The sequence below is a fragment of the Ornithorhynchus anatinus genome, chromosome X1 (assembly GCF_004115215.2).
Source record: "Ornithorhynchus anatinus isolate Pmale09 chromosome X1, mOrnAna1.pri.v4, whole genome shotgun sequence".
Taxonomy (NCBI): Eukaryota; Metazoa; Chordata; class Mammalia; order Monotremata; family Ornithorhynchidae; genus Ornithorhynchus; species Ornithorhynchus anatinus.
The window spans coordinates 76352966-76367412 of record NC_041749.1 but is presented as its reverse complement, the minus strand read 5'-3'; the positions used below and the strand labels follow the sequence as shown (position 1 = coordinate 76367412).

The following is a 14447-nucleotide window of genomic DNA, read 5'->3' as shown; positions in this document are numbered from 1 at the left end:
ATGCTTTCACTTCCTTCTCTGCCAGAAAAATAAAGAGGGAAAGTTTTCCATGGGAGACTCAGTGCATTTTCTATTCTACCACCAGCAGAGGGAGCGCCAGTTGATATTTTCAGAGCTGAGCTCATAGCAGTGATGCTGCCTGTGTACGATCACTTTAACCTCCCTAATAAGGGCTTATTTCCATTCCCTCAGGGAGATAGCCAGTATCCTCCAAACGGTGCAGAACACTTAATGAAATCTCTTTTCTATAAGCTTTAGCCAATAGAGCCAATTAGTTCAGATGCAGTAGGCCCTCACCAGGAAGCAGTATTTCAGTCGCCAGGAAAGTAAGTGAGCGATTTAGTCTTAACAAAATGGAGAATAGATATTTCTCACTAATTTCCCCTCCCTGCCAGTAAAGAACGCACAAAACAGCGAGGGGCTGAGTAGTGACAGACTACTTTGGAACATCCGACTACCCCCAAAATCCTAGTAGTCCTGGATTTCCGCTCTTCAGTTTTAAATAACTCAATTTTGGATACTCTGTTCCCACTCAAGCTATCTGAATGACTTTTTACCCCCAAATCCATAAAGTCGTGCATACTTATTTTTAGAAGTAGGGGAGATAGAGAAGAATAAGGAGCTGAGACTGGCAGTTAGCCGAGGAAAGATTGGAAAGATGGAGGGAAAGAAAAAAATCGAAAGGAAAGAGAATGAGAACTGGAAAAGGAAGTTGTATGGCTATTTTAAAAAAAACAACTTTATACAATAACAAAATATATTATGAGAAAGTCAATTTGCAATAGGTAGAAAAGCTAGAAACTAAATTAATTCAGAAAAGCAAGAGATAGAAATAATAAAAGTTGACAGCACAGAATATCAAAGTAGTCACCTTGAAAATGTAATTAATGAACTTGGAATGAGCTTTGGCTACCAGAAGCTGATATTATTCCTGATGCAGATAAAGTCCCATTAAAACCAAGGAATTGCTATAATGACTATTTTCCCTTCACACTCCAAGTGACCACGCTTTTCTATAATATCACTAAACAACAAAATATTTTTGTCAAGTTTCAAAGTTCATTTTACAGTAATGGACTCTATAATACATTTGACTTAGAGGAAATCAGAAGGGACTTTGAAAAGTGCTGGTCTTTTTCATCACTTCCCCTGCCATACCATTTTGCACGTCCCTGGGTGAACTGGGGAAGAGCAAAAACCATCTCCTCCAGGAGACATCGCTAATTAGCTTTTCTAGTCAGACCATCCCCTCAGTATTATTTGGCCCTTCTCTGCTTATTTGTAATGAAATTATTTATCCTCTTGAGTTTATTATTTATATATACTCACAAATTTTTAACTACTGTTTTGCCCATTTATATGGGCTTTCCTTTCCAGATCAACTGTAAACCCCAAGGCAAGGACCGGTTTCACTCCCTGTGTGCAGGCACTTAAGGAATCTGGATCCAACAGATCACTTGTTTTACTTAGAAGCTAGTAGAGTGTTCTGCATATAGTCAACCCTCAAAGAGTACTGTGGTGGACAAGAACGACATACAATTCCAAAGAGAGATAATGTGGCCTAGTGCACAGAGCATATAGGTCTGGGAGTCAGGGCACTAGGTTCTAGTCCTAGCTCTGCCAGTAGCATGCTCTGTGACCTTGGACATGCCACGTAACTATCTCTGCTTTGGCTCCCTCATCGGGAAAATGGCGATGAAATGCCTGTTCTTCCTCCATTTTAGAATGGGAGCCCTGTGATGACAGAAATCATGTCTTATCTTACTATCTTAAACCTACCCCAGAGCTTAGGACTTAGTAAGCATGGAATAAATGCTATTCTTCTTTGTACTGTTATGATAATATAGGGAAACTACCTAACCTGGACCCAGAGATTTTCCCAATCAATCATATTTGAGCACTTACCGTGTGCAAGACACTGTTTTAAGCGCTTGGGAGAGTATAATACAGCAGAGTTGATAGACACATTCCCTGCCTACAACACACTTACAGTCCAGGGGATGTGTGCCTACCCCGCTTCTCCCTCTGACATCCTGCCTGGCTGGAGACAGCTTTCAGGGTCCAGAGGCTTCCCATGCAATCCTGTTTGACCTGAGCCAGAGGTATTTGGTGATAGAAATGGGGAAGCGATATCTGCAGTGCTTAATGAGTGTTGCGGGTGACTGGGGCTCAGTACTGGGACCTGTGCAACCTGTGCAAGTTGCCTTAGCAACTTCAGAACAAGGCACTCACAAAACCCCTGCTATTATTTTCCTCTGTACTTATAAGCTATCTTCAGCAAAAATCTTTCTTGATAGCCTTCAAGTGTTGGTTATCTATAAGCCCAAGGCACTGATTTTGGAGGAGGAAGGGTAAGAGTGGAGGGAGGGCATTTTGCTATTACAAAAGAAACTATTAAAGCACATTCTCATTGGACTCTTCTGAGGGTGACATCCAGAGATATAAATTAGGAAATTCCCAAGCACCTTTACATATGATTCGTATATAATCTGCATATCTTCACACTGACTTGCCTATTCTCTAGTGATTTTCATATTAAAAGCTGATTTGAAGCTCTTTGAAGGTGGTGAGATTTTTTAAAATTCCTATTGAAATATTTTAAAAACTCCTTAAAAGGATATTCTATGCTGATGTCACATATATATGCACACCCATCAAGAACACATAAAAATTAGTTTTTAAGAACACCTCTTTGTTCCCTGGAGATTGTAAAAAAAAAAAATACTGTGTTAGGAAGCAGGTCCTGGTGGGTCTTTTATAGCTATTGATACAATTATTGCATTCTACTTGGGAAGAGTATTTGTAAAGTAGGTCAGGACCTACAGCAATTTATCCGATTGCCACAGAGCATGTCCAAATATTTACTAAATGAAATTTTTGCTGAGTCATACTGCATATAACAGGAAAAATAACCATTATCTTCAGACTCAGCTGACTCCAAGCTCCTCTTGAGTCATGTCCATTTGGGCCTCGATATTATAATTTACCTTCAGCTTGAAAAGAAAATCAAACAGTATCTCTTATGTACACATGATAAAGTATTAAACTGGCAAAAGAATGACAGTATGAAATATTTCCAACCTAACCACTGAAAGCATCTCTATATTAGATATTAGAGAAAAGGAAAACATTTTTACCTTTGTTTTGCACATGGAGAGAAAGCAATGGAGTTAAATAAGAAAGCACTACCTGCACAATTCACTCTTGCTTATCTATGTGTATCTAAAGGGCCCAGGTCTGGGAATCAAGAGACCTGGGTTCTAGTTCCTATTCTGCCTGCTGGGTCTACATCACAATTTAGGGCGTTCCATTGAGTGGACAGGCCAATCAGAATTACTGTAAAATTGCTGGCTAACATGGCAACAAGGGTCTTAACAATTACCAAGGCAAAACAGCCTGCCGGGTCATGGTGCTATAGCTCAGCCTCAGCATTATGCTGCACTTATTTTGGCCATAAGTGGGTTCTGCATGTAAAGAAAACACTTGAGTGCACCTCTGCCATGTCCCGAACCCCTGCCTGCCTATTCACTCAATGCACTCTAAGCCCCAGCAAAAACATGAATGATGGGGAAGAAAGAGTACAAGTAGCAATGTGCAAAACCATGAGCATTATAGTTGATTCCTTCACACAGGTTCTTGATCCTGAAATTTCAGGATGCGGCACCAGCATCTCTATCTATGAGCTATGTATATGTATATAAACATACATATGAATATTCATATACTGAAGTGTTGAAACTGAATTCCCTAGTCTCTAAATAGTTCTACTCGTCAATTCTCCCATCTCAGAATATTTGGGAAAGGACCACTTCTCTATTTAGACTCTACACATTTTAACTCCAGATTCTCTCGCTGGTGATCTTGACTCAAAAGTGTCAGTACATCACACTTAGAACTGCAACAGACCACATAGTCTACAGCCTAAAATTTTAATTAACATTCAACATTGATTCACTTTACCCCTAAATGACAACTTTTTATATTTGCAAATATAGAGTGGGAGTGGTGGTGACAGGCAGAGTTGGGGGCAGTGGTGGTTGGACACTGAAAGAGCAGTTCTCCTCTCCACCTCCAAACCCATCTGTCCTGTGCATTGGCCAGATTTGGGGGGGGGGGTGTCATCATATTTGATTTCACTGCACTTCTCCATCAAATGACAACAGTGTATGTGTTAGAAATAATTAAAATGGAGCATGAAAACTCCATCCATATGTTGGGACAACCTGGTCAGAGAGGAGTGGCACAAGCCGTCTCCCCCTGAATTATTTCAAAGAAGGTTTAGTAATTTAGAGGGAAGAGAACTAGACTAGGAGTTAGTAGACCTGAGTTCACATCCTGATTCACTGAGGTACCTGCTCTGTGCCTCAGTTTCCTCATCTGTAAAATATGACCCACTGGGAGATTTTGAGGTCAAATTGAATATCTGTCAAGAGATTTTAACTTCTTGTTAAAAATTGTTAAATCAATGAAAGGATTAAACAAAACATCACGCAGAGAAAGCCAAGTGCTTGGTACAGTGCTCTGAACACAGTAAGCACTCATCAATACTCCTGATTGAAAACCCTGAGACAGAGCAACAGACACTTCATTCTAGTTGTATCACGTTGCTCTACCCTTTGTACCTTGGAGGAAGTCACAAACTTCTCCTGCCTCAGGTCCACCCCCATTCTGTGACACACACTCTAGAGCTAGCTCAGACTTGATGGGATGCCTGAATTCTAAGTACTGTGGAGTGCATTAATGAAATAAATGCCATTAATCCTATTATTTTAAAGCCATCAGCCCCACTTCTGAGGTATAGCCACAAGCAATAAAAAAATCTTGCATATGCACTACTTTTAAAGAATGGGTTTTAGGAGACAACAAATATTCATACATATTTTTACATTCTATTATTAGGAAGTCTGCTCCATGGACTGCTACACAACTGAACTGAAACTAGTTTCCTGTCTCAGGCAAATTATTTTCCAAAATAGGTAATGGTATTAAGCGGGAGGAAGCAGAAGTCATTTTTCCAAAGTTTTTTTGGGGGAAACTTGTAAGAAAGGGTGTTAAAATATGGCATTTAGAAAACAATTTTACTTTGAAAATATCTGAGTGGTTCTTGTGCCTTTGATCGGTTCCACCTTGGATAACAAGGAACAATACAGAACCCGAAGGGTAGTCGGGGAGGTGTGGAAAGGGAAGAGCATCTGATTCCAATGCAACACTTTACATTAACTGAATGGCTATTTGAGAGGAAAATAGCCTTGGCACATTAAGGGGAAGTGGCCTATAGTACCTGATCAGTACAACATATCTTTATTGCACAAGCAAAAATTCACATGCCCCAAATCAGCATATCTGTCCAATAAAAAAAGCTTACGGAATTTAAAGTAAAATCCCACTTTGATTCAACTGCCAATTGTTTTCAAAGGTTAAAATAAAATTTAAAATAAAATGCACATTTTGATACACTAATGTGGGTGCACAGTTATTTGAAATTAAAAAAATACTGGATATTGAGAATACATTTTAAAGTATCAGAAGAACATCTGAATACAGCTTTTTTTGTTTAGTTGTACTTTGATGAACTGCTAATTGACTTCATCTCTGAGGTCACATAAGGTCATAAGAAAATACACTGAGGTAAGTGCTCCAGCTAGATTTGCTTGAGGGTTAAAAAGGTATTCTCCCTTTAGAGGAATAACCGTTATCTTTCTGTTTTTAATCATCTGCAAAAAGAGCTCAAGGAGCTAATGAAAAGCTCTCTTCTAGGTGAAAAACGCCACCTCGGAATTACTTTGACAGTACTAGCTGGAGCACTGCTTATCGGCATTTCCACATGCAGGGAGCAGGGTAGGGGTTGGGGGTGGAGAAAGTGGATATAAACAATACTGTATATCATTTTAATACAGCCCTTGTACAGAAGTTATACCCTTCAGTGACCTTCTAGAATTGTATCAGCTTGCTACATGCATGTCTTCATAGTCCAAACATGTGTGAAAGAGACCATGCGTCTACAGAAGGTTGGGTTTTTCTTTTTGTTGTCGCTGGAACTGGGGACAGCAGACATGTATATTTGCCACATTGCAACTGAAAAAATTACTTCCAACATAAAAAAAATCACGAAGTACGAAGAGCCTTGGTATGTCCAAGAGAAAACAATTTACCACAAGGCTAGAAGTAAGTGATGAGATCTTCCACACATGCTTTTGGTACCCGAGGCATGAGCCAAAAGCAGTGCACAAAAGCTTTAGATGAACAATGGGAAAAGAAAGATTGTGGATGGCAATCACTCAGAAAGGAAAGGTTTGGGGCTTTTGGAGGGGCTGGCTGTTGAGTGTTGGTGTTTAAAAGAAATAGCATGATTTCAATGGGAAAAAGGCATTCTGCCAAACATATTAAAGATAGAGATGAGCTTGGAAAGGGGTAAAGAAAAAGATACAGATGGTAGTGATAAAATACAAAAGAACAAATACAAACAGATGGACAAAGACACAGGTCCACTGAGGAATCTGGTACGAGGTTTGCTACTAGATTTATAGGTCACTCTCTCAGACGTTTGGTGGAAAACCGTCCAGCCTGCAAATGAATATAAAGGGAAGAAAACAAAGAGACACTTATAAAGTACAAATAGCTGTGATAGATGTCCTATACCATCAGACAAATAAGCTTTGTTAATCCTACCCAGCTCCTATCTTAGCCTAGTCAAAGAGGAGTTGAGTCAACTGACCATATGCAAAGAGGCCACGGCAGTAGAAGAGAAACAGATCTAACTTCCAAGTTGTGCGACAATGGATGGGCACTTTAACAATAACCACCATAGTTATTATAAGTATGTATGGTGAAGTTAAACGAGCCAGGAATCTATGGAGTTGTGTGCTTCTCTACAACTAGTACACCTCTGAACTCAATCAAAGCAGCTAGAGCATCATCAACAGAGCATTTTAAAAATACCTGTGTTCAATATTAGGCAGAAAGGTAACTCTCTCTCAGTACCAGAACCTGTGTTCCCACTGTGCCCCCACCACCCCATTTATTATACTGCAGAGGCACTAAGAGTTACTGCTTATCATTGAGACTTCTAGGCTGGGTTATTTTGAGGTAAGTGGGGAATGAGCGAGAACCACCGACGGAAAACAGAACAGAGATAGAACAGTTGTGATTTGTCTCTGTTCCCTGGAGCTAAGTTTCTCAGTGGTTTCAACAAAGCCAATTCCACAGTGGGTGAAATGGCAAGTCAGAGCTTCTTTCCTGGCCATTCATTTTAATAGATCCTGCTCTAATTTATCTCCTCTGTTAGCTTGACGCAAAGCCTAAATTAAAAAAGAAAGGTGATCAGTTGATTGAAATGCAGCTCATGTTCTTCTAATTGTTACCATTGGAGTCATCTGCAACAACACTGAAGCCTGCAGTTTATTTTTCTAGGTTATGTCGACAAAGTGCTAAGGCACAAATCACCTTGGCCATGAGCTCCAACTCCTTCATTAGCTAACCCCGAGCAGATGTCAGAAGACAGGGAGGCTTTGACAGAGCAGGGCTGTTGAGTCTGCACTGCCTTTCCAAATGTGACCGAAGCAGAAGAAGTTACAGTGGTTTCTGCAGTGGAACCAGTACGAGCTTTAGCCACGTCCTTAGCGGGAGAATTTTTGCAGTCTGTCAGGTTACCTAGGAAAGAAAAAGGGGCAGATGGTGCAGTGAAGAAACTATATCAGGGTAGTTCAACATCTGGACACAATGGCAAAAACCAGGCCTAAACAGAGTCAAGAGATGGAAAGTCTAATTCCACTTCTGCTTTGGGCTACCTGGATGATCCTGGGCAAGCCCCTCAGCCCCTCTGTGCTTCAAGTTCCTTTATTCCATAGATTTATACACCCACCTACCACAAAGACCTATTGTGCAGATGAACAAAAGTGACTACACAGTGCTCAGCAAATATCAAGAGCTCTTTGTATTAATGAGAGGCTCAATCATAGTGTGCTTAAATATTACTACATTAAAGCCCATAATTATCGGTAGCATTTGGAGAGCTAGGCACAAAAAATTAGTCTATGATGCTTCGGCATTTTAGTTTTGCCATTAATACCAAAAATCAGTGTTAAATTGTGGGGAAGATTATGGAGGAAGCAAAGGGAGACATTAAAATGTTACTTTTTCCACAAAGTAATTCAGCTCACTGGTCACAGATCTGCCAGCAGAGAAAACCTCTCACATTGCACTGTAGTTGAGGAGACCAATCACAGATCCCAAGTGTTTTTGGCCAACCCAAATGTGTCTTACTTATGAAGAATCATTAGTAAAGATCCCCCCTCCAAAAAAAATCATAAAATGAGATACATGTGTTTCTGCTAACTGCTTCAGCTAGTCAGTAGAAATTGGGTTGAAAAATTGATCAACAGATCAAAAGCCAGCTTTAGGCACAGACCTACCCACTGAGCATCAGAAGGTTGGTATGTTTGCATCCTGAAAGACAATACTCTTTACAGAAGAACAGCAATGGGCTGGGGCAAAGCATTGAGTGATCCCCTGGGCATTTCCTGTGAATTTTCATCTATTTATTGGATCCAGAATGCCAACTGATCGTTTATCCTCCTACCAACCATAACTTGAGCCTGGGATTCCTGATTACAGGTTTTGGGAATAGAAAGCTATACTCTGATGCTTCCCCTCTCTGTAATTTCAATGTCCTGTCTCCCCCACTAGACTGTACCTCTCCCCCACTAGACTGTACCCTCCTTGTAGGCAGGGATCATGTCTACCAACTCTTTTGTCTTGTAGTCTCCCAAGTGCTTAGCACAGTGCTCTGCACAGAGTGACCACTCAATACCAGTGATTAATTGACTGACTGCAAGGAAGCACAACTCTTGGAAGAAAGGGTATCTGTTTGCCAGCAATTTCCTGGGGTCAATTTCTTGTGTAAGGATGAAATTTCTTTGCATTCCCAGCCTGATTAAAAGCAGTTTTTTTTAAAATTACATGTTTAAAAAACAATGACCTAGAACAAAATTTCCAAACATTCTCCTATCAGACAATCCTATACACACTGTACCAACAATTACCTTTAACCTTTCACTAAATTCTAACCAGTGCATCCCAAGGGAGAGGAAGGCTAAAGAACATACCCCTTGCCCATCCCCTATGTAAAAAATTAGCATCATCCAGCTTGCAAGATGACACAAGCTGTGTGAATGGATTCTGCCTACTTGTGTTAGATGCCACACTTTTTAGCTGCTGCACCAGGGGATTTAACAGCTTCCCAGCTTTTAACTTATTTTTGCTTGTTCTTCTATTCCGGCCACTGGGTGGAGATGAGCGAAGGGTTCCCACATTGGGTGGAAGTGGTTTCCCCAGGCGCTGGTACAATGCTTCTATCTCATTCTTCTGCTGGGTTTGTAGATCGGAGATCTCTTTCAAGTGTCTAATGGAAAAGGGAGGAAAAATGTAAAATTCCCTCTGATCTGCCCCTGGACACCATGGACACAGTGAGGAAGATGCTACCCTCATCTGTTTTCCTGTCTACTCGCCCACCCAAAGAGTCTCAGTTGCAATTATATAGGCTCATATTCTTTAGACTCATTAACAAAAAATTCACAAGAAACATTTGAAAACAGGCTTCCTCTCAGTTTAAAATGCAGGATCAACCAAGGTCAATCAAATGAACTCTACAGCTCTGCCTTTTCTATTTATAACTGCTCTTCATTTTCTGTTTCAGCTATCAAAACCCATTGCACTACATCATAGCAACTCAGAGTGACAGTTTGAAAACATATTTGACATGTTGGAAACTGACTTTTTAGATTATGCTTTTATAAAAAGTGCTGCTTATTCAATTTACTTTTCCCACTTTACTCAATTTGGATGGTTAAAATAAATGAGCCTGTTTCAGACTTAGGGGCTTACACATCAACCGAATGAATGCTATTCTGAATTTCACACAGTGCAGCAGATTACTTCTTATACTTCTCATGGAAAAATAGTAATAATAATAATAATATAAACAAATCCCATTTCTATTGCATTTGGTTCACAAGAAGATTTGGACCAAGTGGGAATAGAATGAACCTAGGAAAATAGATTCATTCTTGAAGCAGTGATGAATACCCTGGAAGAAATAGAATCAGGGTGTTGATAAAAAAATTATAAAAATGGCAAACAAACCCAAAGCAACTGTATTTTATGTCTTTAGGCTGCTGATGCTCATAGCCATCAGATGCCTATCTAAATTACTAAGATGAAATATCATGTAGGAAGGGCTAGTGCAATTTTTTGGGATGCCAGAATTTCACAGCCTATTTGCAAGGCTATGTCTTTGGAGGTCATTATTGAGAAATCAAGGGCAAAACTACTTTTAAAGATTGAATGAAAAAGTCTGCCATAAAAATTGCTTCTAGGGTGAATGAAAATCTGCCTTAAGTTAGAGGAAAGCAAGCTAAGTGATTGGTTGAATGTTACAGTCTGAATAAGCACTAACATCTTGACCTGATGGCAAATGAATAATTTGGGTTAGTCCAAGAAGCCTGTTTTCATTGTTCTCCATTCAAGTTGAGTGGTAGAGTAGGGAAAGTATGTGCATGGAAAGCTGGATGGCTCTGGTTTGGAATCCCTAGCTCACTGCTTCAAATGCAGTCTATGTTGGCATTGACTCAAGAGAGCTCGCCACCTGATCAACTGTGTGGTTTCCAGTGTGTGAGATGAACTGAGGGTAGCCGGAGGGATGGGGTTGGGGGGAGACGGGAGGAGCGGACAGAGAGGAGTCTCAGGCCCATTCCTAGCACACAGGTGTCCACATCACAAATGGCAACTCAGATGCTAAGGATCAGATGTCCATGGAGTACAGAGCTACCCTCTCACCCTACAGGAGCTTCCCTTCCTGGGGGTGGGCTGGTGTTTGTGGAGTGTGCGCAGCTGCTGCTTCCTCTTATGACCTGCTCTGTAGCTAGAGGAGTAGAGGGGGGAATTCAGCCTCCAGTGTGGTCAATCCAGCAGCTTTCATGAGCACTAAGTTAACTTTAAGATAAAAAAAAAAACACAGCAAAGTGAACAAGAAGCATGTCTTTGAAAAAGAAGATGCCCAACTCTGGTTCAATAGAGCTGTCAATGTTGGTGAGGCAAAGTTCATGCCCACAGATTGCATTTACATTGAAAGTGGCATCTCTCTGTGCTTCCTAAAAGAGCAGCTGACTACACAATGGGAAAAACAGGATTCTGCTCCAGGAGGGCAACAGGTAGAGGATCCTTACTTGGCCCTTGCGATGTTGGAGTAACACTGGCCTTGATAATTTCAAAGCAATGGGAAAATACTCTACCTCTTATCTAATATGTACACGGCATCTTCTGCTTCCAAAGTCCTTTACAGTCATCGTCCTTTCAAGGCTCCAAAACCCGGTGTGGGGAGATTTCATTAGGATTAATGAATTAAATTGAATTAAAGATTTAAACTCAGCTCATTTTAGGGTATTAGGGATGGTCACCTTCCGTGAAACTACCTTCTTCATCAAAATGGAAGTGAGTCACCAGAAAGTATCCAATCAACCATGAGTGAAGCTAAAGAATATGGAAGAGTGTGTGTGTGTGTGTGTGTGTGTGTGTGTGTGTGTGTGTTTTGGGTTGGTGGGGGAAGAGGGGAGCTGCAAGAAAAGGAAATAACTTGCTCAACTGACTCCTCAAATATGACCAGTACAACCAAACATGTGTAACCCCCTAACTTTACTCCTTTTGGCTAAATAGCCCCCAGTGACTTAGCAATTTGAAAAAAAAATAAACTAAGAAGGGAAGGCAGTTTTGGTTTCTGTCTACATCCTGAGTCAAAATGACTTTTTCTTCCAAATAAATAGTTTCCCATCTATATATCTTGGCATATTTTGAATAGATTCAAAGGCAGCCGCATTTTTTAGAAAAGAAGATGGCCACCTTCAGTGATATGTCCAGAAATGTTAGTTGTGATGTGACCTATCCAATTGCCCAGCTGAACAAAGTTGAGTTATTTTAAAGAGGAAATGATATATGCAACTCTAGTTTTGGAAGATTTTGTGCAACTGGATCTCTATCGATTCAGCCAACTGTATCATTTGTCTACTTTTTGGTGAAAAGTGAAATGTTTAGTGCCTGAGTTTAAAAACTACAATTATGTCTTCTTGGATTTTAGATATACCTATTAGTAATAAGTGAAGGGAATTTTGTTTTTTGATGATAATAAATTCTGAATCTGAGTTGGAGAAATCCACCTAGAAACTGGGGAATAAGAGCATCATCACCACAAGTCTGCAGCATGGCCTGATATAACACGGGCCTGAGAGTCAGAAGGACCTGGGTTCTAATCCTGCCTCCGGTATTTGTCTGCTATGTGACCTTGGGCAAGTCACTTCACTTCTCTGTGCCTCAGTTACCTCATCTGTAAAATGGGGATTAAGTCTGTGAGTCCCATCAGGGACATGGACTGTGTCCAACCTGATTAGCTTGTTATCTACTCCAGTGCTTAGTACAGTGCCAGGCACATAGTATGTGCTCAACAAATACCATTACAAAAAGTATGTTCTCACTGATTCCAAGTGACTTCAGAAATAACCCAAGAATAAATCTCACAACATGTCCACTCATCTTTTGATATTTTTCGTAGTAAATTATCAGTACCTGACTCTGCTGAAGCCTCTAAAAATAAAAGTTGTGTGTGACTTAGGAGTTAAACTAAATTAGGTCAACAATTTCCCCACACACCCATTGAGGGCAATCAGCTACACAATCCATCACAAAACAAGGGAAACTATCTTAGCACTATTCCACGAAACATACTTCTCTCTCAGAATCTCTAATTCTCTTTTTATGTCGGTGTCTTCAAATTCAGAGTCATTATCGCTGCTCACATAGGATGACTGGGAGTGAAAGTAAGTCACACTAATCATAGGAATTTTCATCTCCTGCAAATTAGGAGAGCTAGGGACCGGCAATACAGCCTTTGTTGATCTGTTGAGAAAAGCTGTCGCCTTCCTCACGAGGTCATTTGCTGGGCGGATGCTTGGTGAGGAAGGTTGCTTCTGGAGAGAGGACATCTTTTTCAGACAGTCATCAGCAGAATCATTGGAAACCGGCTTACCAATGCCAACTTCAATAGAGGATGCCGTCTGCACACGCCGGACAGATACCTTCACATCCGGATCGGAGGGAAACTCATCTAAATAGACATCAGGTGGGGCAGAGTATCTTAAGCTCTGAGAGGATGCTAAAGTGACTTCATCTTGTGCGCTGATAACAGAAAATCTGCCGATAGTCTTGGCTGGTGTTCCACCATCAGACTTCTCAGCTTGTTTTTGGCAGGAACCAGGGTCCTGAGGGCTGTGACGTTGAAGGTGACTTAGATCTCCATCTGCTGCAAAGGACTGCTTTAAACTCTTTGTGGGGTCAGTTGAGACTTTGGACTTGGTTTGGTCAATTATTTTAGTAGCCTCCAGATGTTTACAGCCAGCACCCTTAGGGGGAAATAAACCAGAGACCAGAAAATGTAAACTCAGTGTGTAAAGTGGGGTATTAAAAAATTATTTTATTAAACCTCTCAAAACATGGGATCACTGTTCAGAGTTATCACGTTACCTGAAATTGACTGTGTGCTGCACTTGCAATTTTGTCCCCCTGGTTGTTTGTTGTCGAAGTGATATTTAAAGCAGACTCTGTGGTATAAATTTTAAAAAGTCACTCAGAATCTACAAGTAGAAAATGTTTTTCAATAATGCCTAATCTGATCACTAAAAGTGGAACTGCATGGTAAATCGGTATGCTTTATTCAATTACTCTAGACAGTAAGCTCATTGTGAAGAGGGAATGTGTTTAGCAACTCTGTTGTATTTTACTTTCCCAAGTGCTTAGTATAGCGGTCTACACATAGTAGGAACTCAATAAATACCACTGATTGATTGACTGATTAACTGCAAGAACAAGTGAGAGAGCTATTCAGAAATACTGGACCAGCTTTTAGCATGGCAAAAGCAAATTAGCCATTGCAGAGAAAACCATTTGGGTATCATGTGCTTCTTAAAATCTAAACACACTCTGAAAACCCCCATATTCCCTAGCACAGTGCCATTTAGTTACCATCGATTGCTATTGGAAAGTTAATGCCAGTTTTGTCTCTCACATGGGGGAAGGTCAAAAATACCAGAGTTAAGTAAGCCCACATGAGGGTTTGTCACCGGTCTGGTAGAACTAAATGGGTGATGCCACAAAATTGGTCCATTATTACTGAGTCTCAGATGTAAATGTTCTCAGGTCCTTGGAAGGGAATGGAAGGGTCCTGTGACCAGAGTACAAATCCTCTGTCCTGGAATTTCAGGCTGAGGTTTTTTGGTTTTTTTATAATTCCGGCACTTTTAATCATGACTAACTCAACCACGACATTTAGCATTGAGAATGATCACTACTCTCTATAAGGTAGGCTCACTGAGTATGAAACAGTCATACAATACTCTCTGAAAACA

The 14447-nt window shown here is 40.5% G+C and overlaps 1 protein-coding gene across 7 annotated transcripts in view; it reads right to left on the bottom strand.

The window, feature by feature from the left end:
* The window catches only part of WNK2 (WNK lysine deficient protein kinase 2), a 150515-nt gene that overhangs the window by 20925 nt on the left and 115143 nt on the right, over positions 1–14447 (bottom strand). For 5 of the 7 annotated variants that reach the window (XM_029050706.1, XM_029050704.1, XM_029050702.2 and 2 more), the window contains 5 exons: positions 13567–13643; positions 12772–13445; positions 9186–9400; positions 7444–7650; positions 6466–6564 (listed from right to left, as the gene is read on the bottom strand). In XM_029050706.1, coding sequence (XP_028906539.1) covers positions 6466–6564; positions 7444–7650; positions 9186–9400; positions 12772–13445; positions 13567–13643 — 1272 coding nt within the window. The remainder of the gene's footprint in view (positions 1–6465; positions 6565–7443; positions 7651–9185; positions 9401–12771; positions 13446–13566; positions 13644–14447) is intronic. The other 2 variants (XM_029050703.2, XM_029050705.2) reach the window with 1 other exon arrangement.